General features: G+C 41.8%; 1 protein-coding gene across 3 annotated transcripts in view; it reads left to right on the forward strand.

Annotated features, from left to right (window-relative positions):
• LOC124720498 (neprilysin-2-like) overlaps window positions 1–23671 on the forward strand; it is a 341289-nt gene that overhangs the window by 313063 nt on the left and 4555 nt on the right. For all 3 annotated transcript variants that reach the window (XM_047245857.1, XM_047245859.1, XM_047245858.1), the window contains exons 12-14: window positions 640–758; window positions 14302–14433; window positions 16657–16838. In XM_047245857.1, coding sequence (XP_047101813.1) covers window positions 640–758; window positions 14302–14433; window positions 16657–16838 — 433 coding nt within the window. The remainder of the gene's footprint in view (window positions 1–639; window positions 759–14301; window positions 14434–16656; window positions 16839–23671) is intronic.

The following is a 23671-nucleotide window of genomic DNA, read 5'->3' on the forward strand; positions in this document are numbered from 1 at the left end:
ACTCTGCAGGAGAGACGCTCAGTAGCTCGGTACGGGCTTTTGTTGAAGTTTCAAGAAAATACCTTCACTGAAGAGTCAAGCAGTATATTGCTCCCTGCTACGTATATCTCATGAAGAGACCGTGAGGATAAAATCAGAGAGATTAGAGCCCACACAGAGGCATACCGACAATCTTTCTTTCCACAAACAATGCGAGACTAGAATAGAAGGGAGACCGGCACACACCATCAGGTGGATTGTGGAATATCGATGTAGATGTAGATATCCACTACAGATGTCAAATGATGATGATTACGATAATGACAAATCTGTCCATCATTGTGGTATCTGGAAAGTTCAGTGTCTTTCGATTAACCTCCCTTAGTTCCAGTAATGCACTCGTCTGCTGGCTCAAAGTGTCTGTGATGCCTGATTCACTGGTTTGGGTGTCTTTATCTGAACTTTATTTACTAAGAATATCCCATTGTGTCTCCTCATTGAATGTCGATCATTATTCTTCTACCTACTACTTTGGTTATTTTAATAAGAGACTTGGTCTCAGTAGTTACATCTCAGTGAATAGCTACCAGTTACTGGCAGAGGGGGCTCGGCCCAGAACAGCGGTACATGTAGTGACGGAAGTGTGTACAAATTCCACAGAGTTCCCAGCGGGCATCCTCCAAGGCGCTTTCTTCAGCGCCGAGCGTCCCAAGTACATGAACTACGGCGCCATCGGCTTCGTCATCGGACACGAGATCACGCACGGCTTCGACGACCAGGTACGTATTTCTTACCTTACAAAAAAACATTGACGAAACCGAACCTACATTTAGATCATTTACAGATTTAGACAAAGCTTTTGACAATGTTGGATTGGAACACACTGTTTGAAATTCTGAGGGAAGTAGGGGTAAAATCCAAGGAGCAAGAGGGTATCTACAAATTGCACAGGGAGCTGATTGCAATTATTCATATCTAAGGACGTGATAGGAAAGCAGTGGCAGACATGGGAGTGAGACAGCCAAAGAGAAATTTGGAAAGGGAAGTAAAGTTCGGGGGGGAATGAAAATTATAAAATTTGCTTATGACATTGTAATTCTATCAGAGATGTCAAACTACTTGGAAGAGTAGTTGAATGGAATACACAGTATTTTGAAAAGAGATTAACATTAAAAATAACACAAGGATAATGGAATCTAGTTAAGATCCTTAGACGCCAGAAACGCATCTGGCCCAGACGGTATCCCCATAAGATTTTGTGTTGACTATGCTACAAATATACCTCCATTCTTACCGTCATCTATCAGAGATCGTTGGAGCAGCGGAAAGTTCCAAGGGACTGAAAGAAGGCCCAGGTCATAGCAATCTATAAAATGGGTAGAAAATCAGATGCACGTAATTACCGGCCAATTTCACTGACATCGATTTGTTATAGAATCGTGGAACATATTTTGTGTTCAGACATAATGACCTTTCTAGACTCTGAGTAGCTCATCTGCAGAAACCAGCACGATTTTGGGAAACAGCGGTCATGCGAGACACAGCTGGCCCTCTTTGTGCATGATGTACAACAGGCTCTAGGTACCGTCTCCCAGGTTGATGCCATATTTCTCGACTTTCGAAAGGCGTTCGACTCAGTTCCTCACCGTCGCTTGCTACAAAAAATGCGCGCTTATTGTCTATCTGATGACATATGCGGTTGGATAGAAAGTTTTCTAACAGACAGGGGGCAGTATGTCGTCCTGAATGGGAGAACTTCAACAGAAACAAGAGTAACTTCAGGTGTGCCCCAGGGCAGCGTAATAAGTCCTCTGCTTTTTACGATTTACATGAATGATCTGGTTGATGGTATTGACAGTGGCCTTAGACTGTTTGCTGATGATGCTGTAGTCTATAGGAAAGTAGTATCACACGAAAGTTGTGAACAAGTCAATGAGGATTTGCAGAAAATAAATGTGTGGTGTAATGACTGGCAGTTATATCTCAGGAACTGTAACCTACTGCGTATAACAAGGCAAAAATCCCCATTAATGTATGCGTACAAAATAAATGATCAGTCAAGTATCTGGGTGTGACTATTTGAAATGATCTCAAATGGAATGACCAGATTACACAAGTAACAGGCAAGGCGAACTCTACATTGCGGTTTATTGGTAGAATCCTGAAGCGATGCAGTCCTTCAACAAAGGAAATAGCTTACAATACGTTAGTTCATCCAGTCTTAGAGTACTGTTCGTCTATATGGGACCCTTACCAGTTGGGTCTGATTCAAGAGATTGAGAAGGTCCAAAGAAGAGCAACAAGATTCATGGCTGGTACATTTAGCCATTGAGAGGGTGTTATAAATCTCATAGAAAGTTTGAAGTGGGACACACTTGCAGATAGATGACATCCTATACGGAAGGGGCTGCTCACTAAATTCCGAAATCCAATCTTCACTGAGGATGTAGAGCATATATTATTATCACCAACTTTCAAATCATGCAATGATCATCATTCAAAGATAAGGGAAATAAGAGCTCGTACTGAGGTGTTCAGACAGTCATTTTTCCCTTGCACGATCCGCGAGTGGAAAAGGGGGGGGGGGGGAATATGACTTAGGCGCGAATTGTGCCCTCGGCCACACACCGCCTGGTGGCTAGTGGAGTATATACACTCCTGGAAATTGAAATAAGAACACCGTGAATTCATTGTCCCAGGAAAGGGAAACTTTATTGACACATTCCTGGGGTCAGATACATCACATGATCACACTGACAGAACCACAGGCACATAGACACAGGCAACAGAGCATGTACAATGTCAGCACTAGTACAGTGTATTTCCACCTTTCGCAGCAATGCAGGCTGCTATTCTCCCATGGAGACGATCGTAGAGATGCTGGATGTAGTCCTGTGGAACGGCTTGCCATGCCATTTGCACCTGGCGCCTCAGTTGGACCAGCATTCGTGCTGGACGTGCAGACCGCGTGAGACGACGCTTCATCCAGTCCCAAACATGCTCAATGGGGGACAGATCCGGAGATCTTGCTGGCCAGGGTAGTTGACTTACACCTTCTAGAGCACGTTGGGTGGCACGGGATACATGCGGACGTGCATTGTCCTGTTGGAACAGCAAGTTCCCTTGCCGGTCTAGGAATGGTAGAACGATGGGTTCGATGACGGTTTGGATGTACCGTGCACTATTCAGTGTCCCCTCGACGATCACCAGTGGTGTACGGCCAGTGTAGGAGATCGCTCCCCACACCATGATGCCGGGTGTTGGCCCTGTGTGCCTCGGTCGTATGCAGTCCTGATTGTGGCGCTCACCTGCACGGCGCCAAACACACATACGACCATCATTGGCACCAAGGCAGAAGCGACTCATCGCTGAAGACGACACGTCTCCATTCGTCCCTCCATTCACGCCTGTCGCGACACCACTGGAGGCGGGCTGCACGATGTTGGGGCGTGAGTGGAAGACGGCCTAACGGTGTGCGGGACCGTAGCCCAGCTTCATGGAGATGGTTGCGAATGGCCCTCGCCGATACCCCGGGAGCAACAGTGTCCCTAATTTGCTGGGAAGTGGCGGTGCGGTCCCCTACGGCACTGCGTAGGATCCTACGGTCTTGGTGTGCATCCGTGCGTCGCTGCGGTCCGGTCCCTGGTCAACGGGCACGTGCACCTTCCGCCGACCACTGGCGACAACATCGATGTACTGTGGAGATCTCACGCCCCACGTGTTGAGCAATTCGGCAGTACGTCCACCCGGCCTCCCGCATGCCCACTATACGCCCTCGCTCAAAGTCCGTCAACTGCACATACGGTTCACGTCCACGCTGTCGCGGCATGCTACCAGTGTTAAAGACTGCGATGGAGCTCCGTATGCCACGGCAAACTGGCTGACACTGACGGCGGCGGTGCACAAATGCTGCGCAGCTAGCGCCATTCGACGGCCAACACCGCAGTTCCTGGTGTGTCCGCTGTGCCGTGCGTGTGATCATTGCTTGTACAGTCCTCTCGCAGTGTCCGGAGCAAGTATGGTGGGTCTGACACACCGGTGTCAATGTGTTCTTTTTTCCATTTCCGGGAGTGTATATAGATGTAGGTTACATTAGGTGGTGGTGATAGAATTAGATTAAAATGAGACATCAAAAGGAGCCAAATTATGTTGTTTGTGCAGCAACAAAAATGATTATGGCTGAAGTAGAGAGAAAATGAACTGTTGACTGGTAATAGGAAGGAAAGCATTCTTGGAAAAGAGATATTTGTTAAAGTCAAATACAAACGGAAGTGCTGGGAAAGATTTTTCTGAAGGGATTTGTCAGAAGTGTAGTCTTATGGAAGTGAAATGTCAATGTCATATGCTGTTCAATTAGCTTGTTACGTGTTCCAATTCTTTTCTTGGACTGATGTGAAACTAATCACACTTTACGTATATGTGTATATGATTAGTGTTAACATTAATGATTACATTATAATTTTAGACCAACTCTTGCAACTACACTTTTTTTAAAAGTTTCTTTTGTCCCCTATCAGTTTACTTGAAATTCATTGTGGGACTAGCAGCTGTCCATGGGCAAATGATCAAAACTGTTTGCTTCTGTGTACTGAACTTGTTTGAGCTACTGGGAGCTCGAATAATGGATTTAATAAAGGTCATGTTTCCCTCTAGTGTTGGGGATATGGACATCACTGTTCTGAAACTGTGATGGGGGAATATAAGCACTGTGACGGGGCAGTGAAAACACCTAGCTCCTCAAAGAGGTATCTATATGATTTCTGTGATTCTGTGCAGTCACTGTTTGCTTTCTAAGTGATGAGTTACCACAGAAAATTATTCCATGAGACATTATTGAGTGGAAACACACATATTCAGACAAGAAGAGAATGTGATCTTTGGAAATGAGGTGCTCTAAAAGAATGCTGAAGATTGAATGGGTAGATTGAGAAAGTACCTAATGAGAAGATACTGAAGATACTGAACTGAGTTGGCAGAAAAAGAAATTTTGACTAAAAGGAAGGTTGGGTTGTTTTGGGGGAAGAGACCAAACAGCGAGGTCATCAGTCTCATCGGATTAGGGAAGGATGGGGAAGGAAGTCGGCCGTGCCGTTTCAAAGGAACCATCCCAGCATTTGCCTGGAGTGATTTAGGGAAATCACGGAAAACCTAAATCAGGATGGCCGGACAGACTAAAAGGAAGGATTGTTTGATAGGACACATCCCGAGGCATCAATAAATCATCAGTTTTGTTTTGGGGTAAGTATTGTGGAGGGAGACCAAGAGATGAATACAGTAAGCAGGTTCAGAAGGATACAGGCTGCACTAGCTGTGTGAAGATGATGAAGCTTGAAGCTTGCACAGGATAGAGTAACATGGATATTTGTGTCAAACCAGTCTTCAGCCTGAATACAACAATATCAGTCATATACCGGTATACTTGTGAGTATTGCACTGGAAGTCACTGTCAAAGCTTCGCTACAACTGAAATTCTAACAATGCAATAAAAATGAATGCATTTCCGTAACTGACAGGCTTTCACCGAGTATTTGCACACTAAGTCGTCACTAACTTATGTCACATGACCACAGGCTTTATTTACAAAATGGCTGTCATCAACTATTCATTTTGGCAACATACTGTTATTGAATCCTTAGTGAAACAAGAAAAACCTTTCCTGAAATTAATCTCAGACTGCAGTGTGCATATAGAGGTCTGTGCCGCGACTGCTACAACATTAACGGATCGCTTCAAATGTGAGAATACAAGCAGCTGAGGTGAGCTTTGTACCAGTAATCTTAACTGCATCCCCAGTATAGAGTAATGAAAGATCGGGCGAGTTCGTTACTCTCACTATAAATGAATCCCAACAAAACTTGTAATACGATAAACTGCAGTGAAGGAAATAATTCAAAGCTTGGGTTATCGAATAGTTTTCCCCACTGAATCGAGTTCCAGTTCAAAAATATTTTTCTGCACAGACAACATACCATTTGGCGCCGCTCCCCCGAGCCTCTCACATAATCTTTCCTTTTCATGGGCTCTTGGTAAGACCTATAAAAAAATCTGAATCTAGTGATAATGAAAATGAGTTATTATTTCTTTTCAAATAAGTACTGCATAAACATACCTTCATCAAAAAAATTAATTCTTGTGCTAAATATTAAAAGAAGAAACAATTTATTTCTATTTAACACAATTTCTGACACTGAAAAAGCTTTTAGTGAAATCAGGAAGAACTAGATTTATTATACTACTTTGATATCAGTAAAAATGTGCTGTCTATAAAACTAAGAGTGAAGAATGAAAATATAAAATTTCTGCATTTTGTATTATTATTTTATTTTTCAGTTAAATACTGAAACTTTTTAATTCTATAACTTATAAATTATTTCACTTTCCATGGGAATAATTTCGACAGAAATACAATAAATGCATTACACCTTCTAATTTTGCATTGAAGTGTTAAACCGAAGCACTGTTGAATTCCCTAAATTGTGTGTTACTTGTGAATAAAACTGAGCAGTAAATACTTCAATTTTAGAAAATTTTCCATGAAAGTAGTTGAAAATTGACATTGACGAATATGATCAAAATTTTTATACAGGGTAGGTGAGAATTAAAACCCCATTAAAAGTTGTTTATAATTTTTTAATATTTAACCAGTTTCCATGAAACAAAACATATTGTGTTCCTTACAGTAGTAGAATTGTTATGCACAGCTAAAATTCAGCATAAGCAGCACAATTATCTACCAGTTTCTGTAAACGGACACGAATATTTGTGACAGATGTCCGTGGATGAAAATTCAACTCTCTTCAAAAATATTCAGATTGTGTGTCGGTTTGCAAGATGTCTGATGACTTTGAGTGAACATTTTCTGAACCCCTTACACATTTTCCTCTGTCCCGGATGTTAAGGGTCAACCATGTCTGCTAATCTGTGATGCAGAACCTGTGTTCGTTAGCTTCAAATGGCAGGTCCATACAGCCTCTGCATCTACCAAGGCATGAGCTCCTTTCACACTATGCCACCATCTGTGCAGTTGTACCACAGATTCCCATATTTCGTACCAAGTGACAGCTGAGCCGACTCACGAAGAGTTAGACGGTGCACCGTGGTCTGCCATTGGTACCTGCAATGACATAAATGAGATATAGTGTAATAAATTCTACCATTGTGGGCAAACAAATTATTTGTTTCATGAAATCAGTTATGTATTAAAATGTTATAAACAATTTCCAGTAGGGAGGTAATTTTCACCCACCCTGCATATGCAACCGAAAATGATAACACAATTTGTGTGTGAAGCAAAACAGAAATATTCTGTTGATAACATTATACATAACTGCAACAGTTGTTCAGTTATATGTGCTGACAATGTATCCCTTGGACCCACTTATTCTAGAACTTTTTTTTTTCTTTTATTATTGCAAACTTAGATCAATATAAGGTTTTGCTGCTAATCATGATACATCTGTACTTGTGATTACCTGCCATGTATGTTGCTCTAAAACCACAAATATCAGAGAGGAAACACCCACCCCAAGAATTTTTCAAAAAATTTTGTAGTGAAACAGATAATCTTTTGATCAGTATTTTGACAGGTGACGATAGTCAGAAGCCTCTGTACTTCCGCCTCGACTGACATCTCTGCCCAAACTCTTTGCCTTTAGATATGTCTGCTTGTGTCTGTATATGTGCGGATGGATATGTGTGTGTGTGTGAGTGTATACCTGTCCTTTTTTCCGCCTAAGGTAAGTCTTTCCGCTCCTGGGATTGGAATGACTCCTTCCCCTCTCCCTTAAAACCCACATCGTTTCGTCTTTCCCTCTCCTTCCCTCTTTCCTGATGAAGAAACCGTGGGTTGCGAAAGCTTGAAATTTGTGTGTGTGTTTGTGTGTGTCAGATGCATCATTCTGCTGCCAGTTGCAACAGTTTTCGACGGAACTGAACAAAGAGCAGGGAGAATGGCTACTCAAAAAGAAGGAACGTATTTCAAACTACAAAAGATCGAAATTTTTGTGTGTTCAGTGTGAGCACCACAAATATCAAAATGGTGGCTCATTTCTTACACACATGAAGCAGCTGGTCGCTCTTCATTGTATTTACAGCCTCAACAGTGCGATGTGACAGACTTTCAAGAGTGTCAGGTATACGGGGGATAGAAACGCGATCTTTTACGTAACTGCACAGATAAAAGCCACACGATGTGATGTCTGGGACATCAGATTGGAAGAGGAGGAGCAGAAGATGAACTTCATCGTCAGCGGCCCCCAAATGTCTGGGACATCAGACTGGAAGAGGAGGAGCAGAAGATGAACTTCATCATCAGCGGGCCCCAAAGTCTCCAGACCTAGCACCCTGTGAGTTTTATCTGTGGGCTTACGTAAAAGACCACATTTTTATCCCCCTTGTGCCGGATGCTCTCAAAAGTCTGCAACATCGCATTGTCGAAGCTGTGAATTCGATAACGAGAGACCAGATGCTTTGTATATGTCAGGAAATGAACAACTGTTTTCATATTTGTGGTGTAACATGTGGTGCTCACATTGAACACACAAAAGTTTGAACTTTACCTTTTCAGGAAAGTTGGAATTGTGTTTTTATCTTTTGTAGTTTGAAATGTGTAGCTTCTTTTTTAATAGCCCTATACTATTGCAAAGTACATTGGTTAAGTCACATGGCATGCCTGGAATGATTTTTTGGTTTAACTCTCTATTGCTGGATTTATGAAAGAAAAAAAGAGTACCGGAACAAAACCTGGAAAATCCAAATTGTTTCCTACAATAAGACATTGCAAGAAGAGAAATTACTTATTTATGATCTGATGGAGATACAGTTTAACAGAACATTGTGTTGTAGAAGGGGCGCATTATGACAAACAGTCCAGTTCCTTAAGCTGACTGGCATTAAAGGAACAGCAAGGTTTGGAGAATTCATTGTGGCTTCAAAATAATTTCAGGGATAATTTCCTAAACATTTTGAGCAGACTGACAATCTTTCGTCTGTTTTTGAGAGCTTTGCCATTTCAGTTGAAAGTGCCCCTGTGTACGTGCAGATGTAGATGATTGATCTCCAGTGTAATTCCCGTTTTAAAGACAAATGCTTTTACGGTACAACTGTGTAGGACATCTAGATTGTTCCTCTCAGGTAGACTTTCCACATCTCCATAACGAGGTTGTAAAAGTGCTTCAACATTTCGATCAACGTAGGTGTGGGAAAGACCTTTCTCAACCACGAAACTAAAGATGTCACTATTTAGTGGCAACTCGAGTGGGAAAATCTGTGAAATTACCTGCATCTCTCTATACGTTGACAGATTGTTGCGGATAAAAATTATGTCTCCAGTGTGCCAGAAGTATGAGGGTCACTCCAAAAGAAATGCACACTATTTTTGTAAAAATACAGTTTTCATTCTGCATGTGTGAAAGTTTTACAGTGTATAGATACATCCTTACCGCTTGTTTTCAAACTTAGTTCAACCTGTTCCTGTGAGTGGCACCATCACAGCATGTCTTCGAGATGGCTGCTACACTTGACGTTTGTCAGAAGCAACGTGCTGCCACATAATTTCTGTGCTGTGAAAACGAAACAGTGGGAAACATCCACAAGAGGTTGAAAAAGGTGTACGGAGATGCTGCTGTCGATCGCAGTACAGTTAGTCGGTGGGCAAGCAGGTTACGTGACGAAAGCGGGCACGGCAATATTGAGGATTGTCCTCGCAGCGGCAGGCCTCGTACTGCACACACTCCAGACAGTGTGCAGAGAGTTAACGAATTGGTGACTGCTGACAGACACATCACAGTGAACGAATTGTCACGCTACGTTGGGATAGGGGAAGGAAGTGTTTGCAGAATACTGAAGGTGTTTGTTAAAAAATGTTTGTGCCAGGTGGGTTCCCAGGATGTTGACAGTGTCTCACAAAGAAACAAGACAAATGGTATGCAGCAAACTTTTGGAACAGTACGAGAATGGTGAAGATGAATTTCTTGGAAGAATTGTGACAGGTGATGAAACATGGCTCCATCATTTTTCACCAGAGACGAAGAGGGAATCAAGGAGTGGCATCATGCAAATTCACCCAAGAAACAAAAATTCCAAACCACACCTTCTGCTGGAAAAGTTATGGCTACGGTGTTTTTCAATTCCGAAGGACTCTTGCTTCTGGACGTCGTGCCAAGTGGAACCACCGTAAATTCCGATGCATATGTGACGACACTGAAGAAACTTCGAGCTCGACTGAGTCTGTTCGACCACGTCGGCAAAAGCAGGATGTTTTGCTGTTGCACGACAAAGCACGGCCACATTTCAGTCAAAAAACCGTGGAAGTGATCACAAAACTTGGATGAACAACACTGAATCACCCGCCTTACAGTCCTGACCTGGCTTCGTGTGATTATTGTCTCTTTGGAAAACTGAAAGACTCTCTTCGTGGAACAAGGTTTGAAATTGATGACTCCCTTGTGCATGCTCCCAAACAGTGGCTCCAACAGGTTGGTCCAGAATTTTACCGTGTTAGTATAGGGGTGCTGGTTCCAAGATGGCGTAAGGCAGTTGAGAGGGATGGAAATTATGTGGAGAAATGAAAATATTGTTCCTACAGGATGTATCTGCACACTGTAAAACTTTCAAACATGTAGAATAAAAGATGTATTTAAAAAAAAATAGTGTGCACTTCTTTTGAGGTGACCCCCGTATTAAATAATAATGAAAAGTTCCCCTCCTTGTGCTCAGACAGCCAGCAGTGGCAGTGGGGGAAATTCACCAGCTGGGCTGAGTGCGGTGGCACCTCGGTCTGGGCACAGCCTGACTGCCGAATTCTTGGTCAGCCAGGTATAGTGTAGTGCGCAGTTTGCTAGCTTGCAGAAGGGGGCGTGAGCCAGACGTGGACCTATCCAGTGCAGCAGAATAACGACTCTCGCTCTGGTACACTGCCCAGATAGATTGATGGTTTGGGTGTTTACCCATGCTCAGGTAGCCAATTGCTGGGCTGGGCCACACTTTCTGCCTCAGAAAATACGCTACTGGCCATTAAAATTGCTACACCAAGAAGAAATGCAGATGATAAACAGGTATTCATTGGACAAATATATTATACTAGAACTGACATGTGATTACATTTTCACGCAATTTGGCTGCATAGATCCTGGGAAATCAGTACCCAGAAAAACCACATCTGGCCGTAATAACAGCCTCGATACGCCTGGGCATTGAGTCAAATAGAACTCGGATGGCGTGTACAGGTACAGCTGCCCATGCAGCTTCAACACGATACCACAGTTCATCAAGAGTACTGACTGGCGTATTGTGATGAGCCAGTTGCTCGGCCACCATTGACCAGACGTTTTAGATTGGTGACAGATCTGGAGAATGTGCTGGCAGGGCAGCAGTCGAACATTTTCTGTATCCAGAAAGGCCCGTACAGGACATGCAACATGCAGTCGTGCATTATCCTGCTGAAATGTAGGGTTTCACAGGGATCGAATGGAGCATAGAGCCACGGGTCGTAACAGATCTGAAATGTAACGTCCACTGTTCAGAGTGCCATCAATGCAAACAAGACGTGACCGAGATGTGTAACCAATGGCACCCCACACCATCACCATCACACCCGGTGATACCCCAGTACGGCGATGACGAATACATTCTTCCAATGTGCGTTCACTGCGATGTCACCAAACACGGATGCGACCATCGTGATGCTGTGAACAGAACCTGGATTCATCTGAAAAAATGACGTTTTGCCATTCGTGCACCCAGGTTCGTCGTCGAGTACACCATCACAGGCGCTCCTGTCTGTGATGGAGTGTCAAGGGTAACCTCAGCCACGGTCTCTGAGATGACAGTCCGTGCTGCTGCAAACATCGTCGAACTGTTCGTGCGGATGGTTATTGTCTTGCAAACGTCCCCATCTGTTGACTCAGGGATCGAGACGTGGCTGCACGATACGTTACAGCCGTGTGGATAAGATGCCTGTCTTCTCGACTGCTAGTGATACGAGGCCGTTGGGATCCAGCACGGCATTCTGTATTACCCTCCTGAACCTACCAATTCCATATTCTGCTAACAGTCATCGGATCTCGACCAACGCAAGCAGCAATGTTGCGATACGATAAACCGCATTCGTGATAGGCTACAATCCGACCTTTATCAAAGTCGGAAACGTGATGGTACACATTTCTCCTCCTAACCGAGGCATCACAACAATGTTTCACCAGGCAACGCCGGTCAACTGCTGTTTGTGTACGAGAAATCGATTGGAAACTGTCCTCATGTCAGCATGTTGTAGGTGTCACCACCGACGCCAACCTTGTGTGAATGCTCTGAAAAACTAATCATTTGCATATCACAGCATCTTCTTCCTGTCGGTTACATTTCGCATCTGTAGCAACTCATCTTTGTGGTGTAGCAATGTTAATGGCCAGTAGTGTATCATAAGGGAACTGTGAGATAACGTGCAGAGCAAAGATCACAGTGCACACACAGATGGTGCACTTGTGTCACCTCCCTGAGAGAGAGGGGGGGGAGGGGGGGCGACAGTGTAAATATGGATGCTAATTGGCTGCCACATTTTTACCTGTTTTGTATTTACTATTGTAGGAGTAGTGAGCGAGGTGCTGGTGTTGTCCGAGTTTATTTAGTAGCATAATTATTTGCTGGCAGAAATACAGTAGGTTTTGGTGCGTTTTGCACGTCCCTTGTCAGTTAATTTTACTGTCAAGGAAAGTATTGTGTTGCAAGTTGTATCTGCAGAGATTGATTGTCACAGTAGATTTTCACATCAGTGTTTGTATACTAATTTTTGATAGTTGAGGAACTTAATGAATGTAAATAATGAAGCTTAATTTTCAAGGATAGTAAAGGTGAAATTCTGGGTGTCCCACAATTCACTCCACAGACCTGTGTTTAATGTGTAGCTCCCAGAAGTTTCATTGGTGTATGTTTATTTGTTGTTGTTCAGTGCTGTATTGAGTAGAACGCTGTGTTGTATTGCACAGTTTGCGAATTTCAAGATGGCTGAGTTAGAGGAGCAATGTGTTTGCAATAAATTTTGTGTGAAACTCAAGAAAACCAAATGATGCAAGAAGCCTACAGTGATGAGTACTTTAACCATTCTCAGCATTACAAATGGTTCACACGGTTTAAAAATGGCCAGACGGAAGTTAAAGACGACCCTCGTTCATGACACCCTTCCATGTCTGCCAGTAACTTCATGTCAGGAACATCAGTGAAATTGTGCATCGCAATTGAAGACAGACTGTCAGAGAGGTTGCAGAAGAATGTAACATTTCAGTTGGATCGTGTCATGAAATCCTACAATAGCATCTTGGAATGCTTTGTGATGCTGCCAAGTCCATCCCACAGCTCAGGAGTCGAGACAATAAAGATGAGATATAGGTCTACAGTTATGATGTTGAGACCGAGGTTCAATCTTCAAAATGGGCCAGTAAAGGTTCTCTGAGACTTTGAAGGATTAGTTCACCATGAATTGTGCCACAGGGTAAACTGTTAATCAGTGGTACTATCGAGACTTGTTGCGACACCTGCGAGAAAATGTGAGGTGGAAACGGCCTGAAATGTGGCGACACAATTTGTGGTTCTTGCCTCATGATAACACAGCCACACATTCACCCCTGTTGGTGGTGGCTATTGCACACAAAAGAAATCACTGTTCTGCATCATTCTCTGTACTATACAGACCCGGCCCCTGCGGACACTTTTTTTATTTCCAAAGTTGAAAACCCTAGTGAAAGAATGAAAAGCTGCAATGATAGACCAGATAAAAGAAAATTTACAGATGGCGCTCCACGTGATCCACCAAGAGGCATACACAGATTGCTTCCAGAAGTGGAGAACGCATTGAGAGCAGTGTATCAATTGTAGAGGAAAGTATTTCGAAGGAGACCGCGAACAATGAGTAAAAGGTAAGTGTAGAAGAATTTTGAGGACAAAGTTCCAGAATTTTTTGAATGGACCTCAGAAGCAGAAAGAAATTATAAAAGTCGAATGATTTGAGCTCACACAGATACTTAGCAATCATCATTCGTCCTGCTTACGATTTCGTGACTGGAGCAGAAGAGAGGGAGTGGGGGTGCAACATTCATAAACAAAGTATCTCTGTGACACACCGTATAATGGCTGGTGGAATATAAATGTAGATGGCTAACAGTCTACTAATAAAAACCGTCACATCGTCAACAATTTATTACAGTTCTGTAGCAACATACCTGTAACTGTTCAGCTATTTATGGAACTGTATGTTTGTAAAGTGTTATAATCTTGTAAGTATTATTTATGTAACTGTGGCAACAGACCTTTAACTTGATCAAAAAACTGCAGGGCCGTCAGTTTGACAAGGATGGCAACCTGGTGGACTGGTGGGACCCTGTCACCCGTGATGAGTACCTGAAGAAGGCAGAGTGCATCATCTCGCAGTATGGGAACTACACTGACGATCAGACAGGCATGCACGTGAGTACACTTGCTTTTCTGGCCAAGCGCCTCCTTTTACAAACGTATTACGCACCATATTCAATAATATTAACTCCCAGTTTTGAAATAAATTTTGTGAGTCTTGTTTTTCCGTATTATATTAATCACAGATTTGGCGAACAATCACATCACCTTGCACATTTGTCTGCCCCATTTGGCTGCTAACAATTCTGGTGAAGTTGCATTTGACTGCCCCATTTGACTAATCATTCCAATGAAAATGAATCTCCCCTGGCACAGACGATTTGCCCATTTGATTAATCACCATTCTGCATCTCATCTCTACATTTGATTTACAGCATGTGACACATCTCAAATATTCAGCTGCAATAGCTGACTACTCATCATTCTATTAAGCATCCATTTCATCTGCCACATTTGAGTGTCCAATTTGACTAACCATTTCAACCAAGACCAATTTCACATGGCACAGTAGACTGCCCTGTTTCATTAATCACGAATGCAATGTAGACATGCACCTCATTCAGGACATTTTCTACCACTCATTCAGGACATTTTACTACCACATTTCAATGATCATTCTGATGAGGATGCATCTTATATGGCACTTTTGGCAGCTCGTGTTTGACTAATCACCGTTCTGGCAAGGATGCATCTCATCTTCCATATGTGTTTGTCTAATTTGACTAAATCACTTTGATGGATGTGCGTTTCAACTGTCACATTCGACTGCCAAATGTTACTAATTGCCATTAACATGCTCCTTTTATGTGGTACATTTGTTTGTCGCGTGTGACAAATCACCATTGTGGTGAAAATTCATGTCTTTGTGGCCTATTTGACAGCTCCATTTGTCCAATAATTTCAGTGAATGTGGATTTCACACAGCACATTTATCTGTGTCATTTTACTGATCACTTGTTCAATGAAGGTTTATTTCATCTGGCACATTCAACTATCCTGTTTGTGTAATCATAATGCTTGTGATGATCCATCTCATCTGGCATACTCTGTTGATCGCACCTGACTAATCACCGTTCCAAAGAGGAAACACCTCATACGCCATATTTAACTGCTTCATTCCACTAATATCACTATTCCGATAAAGATCTGTCTCGTCCGAGGCACTTCACTTCATGAGTCCTTTGTGGTAAGATCACTCTGTATACTGTAACACGGTAGGGTAACTCAGTACCGATCTGTTCTTCAATGTACGGGGTTATTACAAATGATTGAGGCGATTTCACAGCTCTACAATAACTTTATTATTTGAGACATTTTCACAATGCTTTGCACACACATACAAAAACTCAAAGAGTTTTTTTAGGCATTCACAAATGTTCGATATGTGCCCCTTTAGTGATTCGGCAGACATCAAGCCGATAATCAAGTTCCTCCCACACTCGGCGCAGCATGTCCCAATCAGTGAGTTCGAAAGCATCGTTGATGCGAGCTCGCAGTTGTGGCATGTTTCTTGGTAGAGGAGGTTTAAACACTGAATCTTTCACATAACCCCACAGAAAGAAATCGCATTGGGTTAAGTCGGGAGAGCGTGGAGGCCGTGACACGAATTGCTGATCGTGATCTCCACCACGACCGATCCATCGGTTTTCCAATCTCCTGTTTAAGAAATGCCGAACATCACGATGGAAGTGCGGTGGAGCACCATCCTGTTGAAAGATGAAGTCGGCGCTGTCGGTCTCCAGTTGTGGCATGAGCCAATTTTCTGCGGGCTACGCGTGAAACTTGCCCGCACGCGTTCAACCGTTTCTTCGCTCACTGCAGGCCGACCCGTTGATTTCCCCTTACAGAGGCATCCAGAAGCTTTAAACTGCGCGTACCATAGCCGAATGGAGTTAGCAGTTGGTGGATCTTCGTTGAACTTACGCTTTCTCGGCTCCTGTCGCCATTTTGTCTCACTGCGCTCTCGAGCGCTCTGGCGGCAGAAACCTGAAGTGCGGCTTCAGCCGAACAAAACTTTATGAGTTTTTCTACGTATCTGTAGTGTGTCATGACCATATGTCAATGAATGGAGCTACAGTGAATTTATGAAATCGCTTCAATCATTTGTAATAGCCCTGTATATGTTCACGGAAACAGCAGAATATGCACACACCTTCATTTTCACCTTGTAGACCTTGTCAAATCCATGGGTAATCAGCAGGAGAATATGAATAAAAGTAAAAAAAAAAAAAAAAAAAACATGGATGAATTAAGACGATTGACGGTGTCACGTTGCAGCTTAACGGGATCAACACGCAAGGGGAGAACATCGCAGACAACGGCGGCATCAAGGAGGCGTACCGCGCTTACCTCGCCCTGGAGCGCCGCAACGGCAAATCCGAGCCGAGGCTGCCCGCACTGTCCGGATTGTCTCCGCGGCAGATGTTCTGGGTGTCCGCCGCACAGACTTGGTGCTCCAAGTGAGTATTGGGAGCCCCGCCTCACACCCACTGTGTGTTTGTGTTCCTGAGGCTGTATCAGCACTTTGTGGCAAGACAAAGTGTGATCGCTACAAATGGTCGATGCAGCTTCACTGGGTACGGAGGACACAGCATGTTACTTCGCACAGTAGATTTCCCGGTACAAAAGACACAACAACACCGTCAGCTGGAGAGTCATTGACAGGTGTAGCAGTAGCTTTAGGTCTGCCCCAGGGAAGTGTGTTGTGGTGACTGCTGATCATGTAGTATACACGGTGAGTCACTAACTATTGCCACTTAGAATAACTCTGAAAGTCTGATAGTAGCTGTAAAGTTTGTGGGACAAATGTTGCATGAAACAATGGGGGCCACAATGTGACGTTGGTTTTTTTGTTGATAGGTGGGGTCGCATCGAAGGTCAGCTTTGTTTTTATTTTTAATGGGGTGCTATGGTTTGGTACTTATTTTCTGATAGCGGCTATCGAGACAAATCCAATAATGTGTAACAGTAAAGTCTTTGAAGGTCAACGAAGGTCACAAAGGCGGCATGGACGTCCATTTACAGAAGGTGCTCGAAGTAATGGTCGTTGGTACCAGTGCAGTGCTGCAATCTTTTTATCACGGATTAAGTGGTATTCCTTATCACTTTGGCACTTATCAAAGCACGTGCTCTGACAATTCTCTCTCGTATATCTTGCAAATAGTAAATATTCACCGAATACAGCATATTCATCTAACGTGCCATTGACATGTAAACACCATTCGACAGTTTCACAATACAAACCTAATAGGAACGTTAAGACTAGTATCATCGAATCAAGCGAATGTGAATGATGTATTCCTTCGAAGAACAAGTCGATATGCTTCTCATTTACAGAGAATGCCTACGAAATTCAGAGAGAGTTAGAGAGTTACAAGCTGAAAGATATCCTCAACGTACTCACCCTACACGTCCTACATTTAAATATGTCTATGATAAATTGAGAACAACTGGATCTTTAACGCATCGGAAATATATCCAACAAAGGAAAGTTACTAACAAGGAAACGGAAAGTGGTACTCTCCCCACTGTGGTTCAAGATCCTTGTGTTAGTTTGTGTCAAATCGTAAGGGAATCTGGCATGAGCCAGACTTGTGTTGTTGGAGTTCTGCATCACCATAAATATCAGTCTCCAACAAGAATTAACTGGTACGGATTGTATGCATCACATTGAATTCTGCTGAAAGCTCAACTTCAGATTCAGACAGATGACTCATTTATTAATTTCATTATATTTACTGATGAGGCTACATTCACGAATCATGGCAATGTTAATTTGCATAACACGCATTATTGGGCAACTGAAAACCCATGTTGGTTGTGGCAAGTTGCACACAAAAAACTGTGGTCAGTGAAAGTATGGTGTGGGATTCTGGAGGACAGAATTATAGGCCCCTATTTCATGGAAGGACATCTTAATGGTAGGAAGTACACCACATTTCTGCAAGAAACATTAGGTCTGTTACTGAAAGAAATACCTTTAGGAACAAGGAACAGAATGTGGTATCAGCATGATGGGTGTCCGGCACATTTTTCACTGATGGCTAGAAATGAGTTGCAGAGACAATTCCCAAATCATTGGATCAGATGTGGAGGAGATGTGTCGTGGCCGGCTCGTTTGCCAGACTTGACGCCTCTGGGTTTTTTCTTGTGGGGATTCGGACGTTCCAACTACATGTGAAGATATGCTAGAAGAATTGTCAGAGCACGTGCTTCGATAAGTGCCGAAGTGATAAGGAATACCACTCAGTCCGTGATTAGAAGGTCGCAGCACTGCATTGATACCAGTGGTCATCACTTCGACACCTTCGGTAAATGGACGTTTGTGCCACCTTTTTGACCTTTGTTGACCTTCAAAGACCTTACTGTTACACATCATTGGATTCATCTCAATAGCTGCTGTCAGAAAATAAATACCAAAGAATAGCATCCCATTTAAAAAAAAAAAAAAAAAAAAAACAAAGTTGACCTTCATATCTCTGAAGTGACCCCACCTTGCAACAATGTCATACTATGGCCCCCGTTGTCCTGTGCAACTTTTGTCCCACAAACTTTTCAGCTCATACTTTCAGAGTTATTCTTGGTGGCAATAGTTAGTGGCTCACCCTGTATTAATGACCTACCAGACAATATTAGTAGTAACCCCAGACTGTTTGCAAATGATGCAGTTGTCTGTAGTGATGTATTGCTTAAAATAAGCTGCATAACTTCTTGGGCATCTCTTGATGTGTTTATTGTTTACTTGCTTTAAGTGTTCAGAAGCATAGAACTGTACACTTCACAAAAAGAAAAAAAAAGAAAAAAGAAACATAGTACTCTAAGGTACCTGTAAGTAACAATGATAATCAATAAAAAACTAGCTAGGAATATATTACAACTCATTATGTATTGCCCATAGGGACTGTGGAACCAATAGTAGACTATTACACAGGCATATAAGCAGTCCCACATTCCATAGGTGAATTCAACTCAGAACAAATCATAATTTGTTGTGCAATGGAAAATATCCTATATTACAACGTTAATCATAGCTGTGTGCAGCAACTTACTATAAAAAATATCCTGTATCACACACTTCACAATAGTTTGCAGATCGTAGATTGTAGATGTAGAAAATATTGTAGCAGCATGGGTGGCAAAAATTGTAGAGGGAAACCAAGGCCTGACTACAATATATACACACTTCACAATACTTTGCAGATCGTAGATTTTAGATGTAGAAAATATTGTAGCAGTATGGGTGGCAAAAATTGTAGAGGGAAACCAAGGCCTGACTACAATTTACAGGTGTAGTAATTATTCAGGGGTAAAGAGGATTGCATGTGTTAGATTAGTGTGGAGACCAGACCTCAAACTGTGCACCAGAAACAACATGTTCATGTTTGTGAGGTGTGTTTGTTTGTGCAGTATGTACGTGTGTTTCTGTGGTGCGTCTGTCTTTGTACAGTGTCTGTGCTAATTTCCATAGTGTGTATATGTGTTGGCACAGTATGTTTTTGTTATGTATATTTCTGTTTGTACATTTATACATATGTACTCAGTTTGTATGTGTGTTTGTGCAGTGCGTATGCATGTTTGTTTGGATGGAGATATATATAAACAAAGATGATGTGACTTACCAAACGAAAGCGCTGGCAGGTCGATAGATACACAAACATACACACAAAATTCAAGCTTTTGCAACAATATATATATATATATATATATATATATATATATATATATATATATATATATATATATATATATATATATATATCACAAACATACACACAAAATTATAACCATATATATATAAAAAAAACAAAGATGAGGTGACTTACCGAACAAAAGCGCTGGCAGGTCGATAGACACACAAACAAACACAAACATACACACAAAATTCAAGCTTTCGCAACAAACTGTTGCCTCATCAGGAAAGAGGGAAGGAGAGGGGAAGACGAAAGGAAGTGGGTTTTAAGGGAGAGGGTAAGGAGTCATTCCAATCCCGGGAGCGGAAAGACTTACCTTAGGGGGAAAAAAGGACAGGTATACACTCGCACACACACACATATCCATCCACACATACAGACACAAGCAGACATATTTAAAGACCTGCCAGCGCTTTTGTTCGGTAAGTCACCTCATCTTTGTTTTTATATATAATTTTTCCCACGTGGAATGTTTCCTTCCATTATATATATATATGGTTATAATAGAGGGAAACATTCCACGTAGGAAAAATATATCTAAAAACAAAGATGATGTGACTTACCAAATGAAAGTGCTGGCAGGTCGACAGACACACAAACAAACACAAACATACACACAAAATTCAAGCTTTCACAACAAACTGTTGTCTCATCAGGAAAGAGGGAAGGAGAGGGAAAGATGAAAGGATGTGGGTTTTAAGGGAGAGGGTAAGGAGTCATTCCATTCCCGGGAGCGGAAAGACTTACCTTAGGGGGAAAAAAGGACGGGTATACACTCGCGCACACACACACACACATATCCATCCACACATATACAGACACAAGCAGACATATTTCTTTCCTGATGAGACAACAGTTTGTTGCGAAAGCTTGAAATTTTGTTTGTATGTTTGTGTTTGTTTGTGTGTCTGTCGACCTGCCAGCACTTTCATTTGGTAAGTCACATCATCTTTGTTTATATATATATATATATATATATATATATATATATATATATATATATATATATATATATATATATATATATATATATATATATATATATATAGTTTATGTAAGGGAAGTACATAATTTCATACTGTGAGTATGTAGGCATGTGCATTGTGAATACACGCATGTGTGATGTGTGTATATGTTATGTGTATATGCCATCAGTGAGCTTGTAGACAAGTGAACTAGTTGCTATACAGAGTGGCTACACTGTAGGAATATTTATATATAAATAAAATTGTAGTTGCAACCTTCATACCAAAGACTGATTTGAGGCAGCATAGGGAGCTGTCTATCCTGTGCAAGCCTCTTCATCTCTGAATTACTACTACAACCTACATCCTCCTGAATCTGCTTACTGTATTCATGTGTTATTTTTACCCACTACTTCCTCCTCCCCTCCCCTCCCACACACAAACACATATGCAGACACATTTGTCCAATACTAAATTAGTGATTCCTTGATGTCTCTTAATGTGTTTTATCAACCAGTCCATTCTTCTATTCAGGTTTTCCCACAAATGTTGTTTGTCTCCAATTGTGTTCAGTATCTCCTAGTTACTTACCAGGTGTACCCATATGAAATGAGCGTTAAGATACAAATGTGTTGATAGGGAACATTTGTTGTGAACAAGCCTTAATTTTTTTTTGTTTGGTTGGTATGACATGTGTCAAAGATATTTAGTATATATCAAGTCATGCAACAAACAACATCATATGTTTTCATCGTGTTAACAATGTCGAATTTTGTACCAGAAAGTGGTGATTTGCGGAAAGCATAAATTTTTTGTTTTCATTTGAAAAAAAAGTGCTGCAGAGTCGCACCAATGCTTGTCGAGGCATATGGTGATGGTGCTCTATCAGAAGCAACATGCAAAAGATGGTTTCAACGGTTCAGAAATAATGATCTTGATGTAAGAAATTAAGAATGTGGAAGACCACCAAAAAAGTTCGAAGACGCCAAATTGCAAGCAATATTGGATGAAGATGATACTTTGAGTCAGAAGCAAATGGCAGCAATGCTAAATGTTGCACAACAAACAATTTCTGACTGTTTGAAAGCTATGGGAAAGATCCAAAAGTGTGGAAAATGGGTGCCACATGAATTGAATGAAAGACAGATGGAAAACCGAAAAACCATTTGTCAAATTTTGCTTCAAAGACATGAAAGAAAATCAATTTTGCATCGAATTGTTACTGGCGATGAAAAATGGATTTATTTTAAGAATCCTAAACGGGAAAAATCATAGGTTAATCTGGGACAACCATCAACATCAACTGCAAAACCAGATACATTCGGCAAGAAGACAATGCTCTGTGTTCGGTGGGATCAGAAAGGTGTGGTGTATTGTGAGCTTCCAAAACCCGGTGAACCTGTGAATACTAATTGCTACAGACAACAAATGATCAATTTGAGCTATGCGTTGATCGAAAAAAGGCCAGAATGGGCCAGAAGACATGGGAAAGTATTTTTTTTTACACGACAATGCACCTGCACACAAAGCAAAACTGGTTCAGGATACAATCAAAACACTCGGTTGGGAGCTGATACCCCACCCGCCGTATTCACCAGACTTTTCCCCTTCCAACTACCATTTTTTTTCATCAGTGGGACGGGTTTTGGCTAAGGAACACTTCGATTCCTACAAAGAAATCGAAAATTGGGTGTCTGATTGGTGACGAACATTTCTATTGGCATGGTGTTGACAAATTGCCAGAAAGGTGGTCAAAATGTATAGAAAGCAATGGTCAGTACTTTGAATAAAATGTTTTTGCTTTTCAATTCAAAATTAGTGTTTCATTTTCACAAAAAATAAAAAATTAAAAAAAAAAAATAAAAAATAAAACACTCATTTCATACTGGTACACCTGGTATGTGGCCTAGTCACTTAATCCCCAGCATTCTTCTGTAGCACCACATTTCAAAAGCTTCTATTCTCTTCTTGTCTAAACTGTTTCACTTGCATACATGGCTACACTCCACACAAATACTTTCAGAAAAGATTTCCTGACACTTAATTCTGCACTCAGTGTTAGCAAATTTCCCTCCTTAAGAAATGCTTTTGTTGCCATTGCCAGTCTACTTTTTGTATTCTCTCTATTTTGGCCATCAGTTATTTTGCTGCCCAACTAGCAAAACACATATACTACTTAAGTGTCTCGTTTCCTAACCTAATTCCCTCAGAATCACCTGATTTAATTCCACTACATTCCGTTATCCTTGTTTTGCTTTTGTTGGTGTTCATCTTACACCATCCTTTCAAGACACTGTCCATTCCATTTAACTGCTCATCCAAGTTCTTTGCTTTCTATGACAAAATGTCTGCCCCCGGTAGCTGAATGGTCAGCGTGACAGATTGTCAATCCTCTGGGCCCGGGTTCGATTCCCGGCTGGGTCAGGGAATTTTCTGGGTGTTGTGCTGTCCTCATCATCATTCTGTCATCCTCATCGACTGCAGTTCACCAGAGTGGTATCAAATTGCAATACCGGCACCCGGCGAACGGTCTGCCCAATGGGGGGCCCTAGCCATACGATTAAATAAAAATAAATAAATAAATATGACAAAATTACAGTGTCATCGGCAAACCTCAACATTATTATTTCTTCTCCA

Source organism: Schistocerca piceifrons, chromosome 11, assembly GCF_021461385.2.
Source record: "Schistocerca piceifrons isolate TAMUIC-IGC-003096 chromosome 11, iqSchPice1.1, whole genome shotgun sequence".
Lineage (NCBI taxonomy): Eukaryota > Metazoa > Arthropoda > Insecta > Orthoptera > Acrididae > Schistocerca > Schistocerca piceifrons.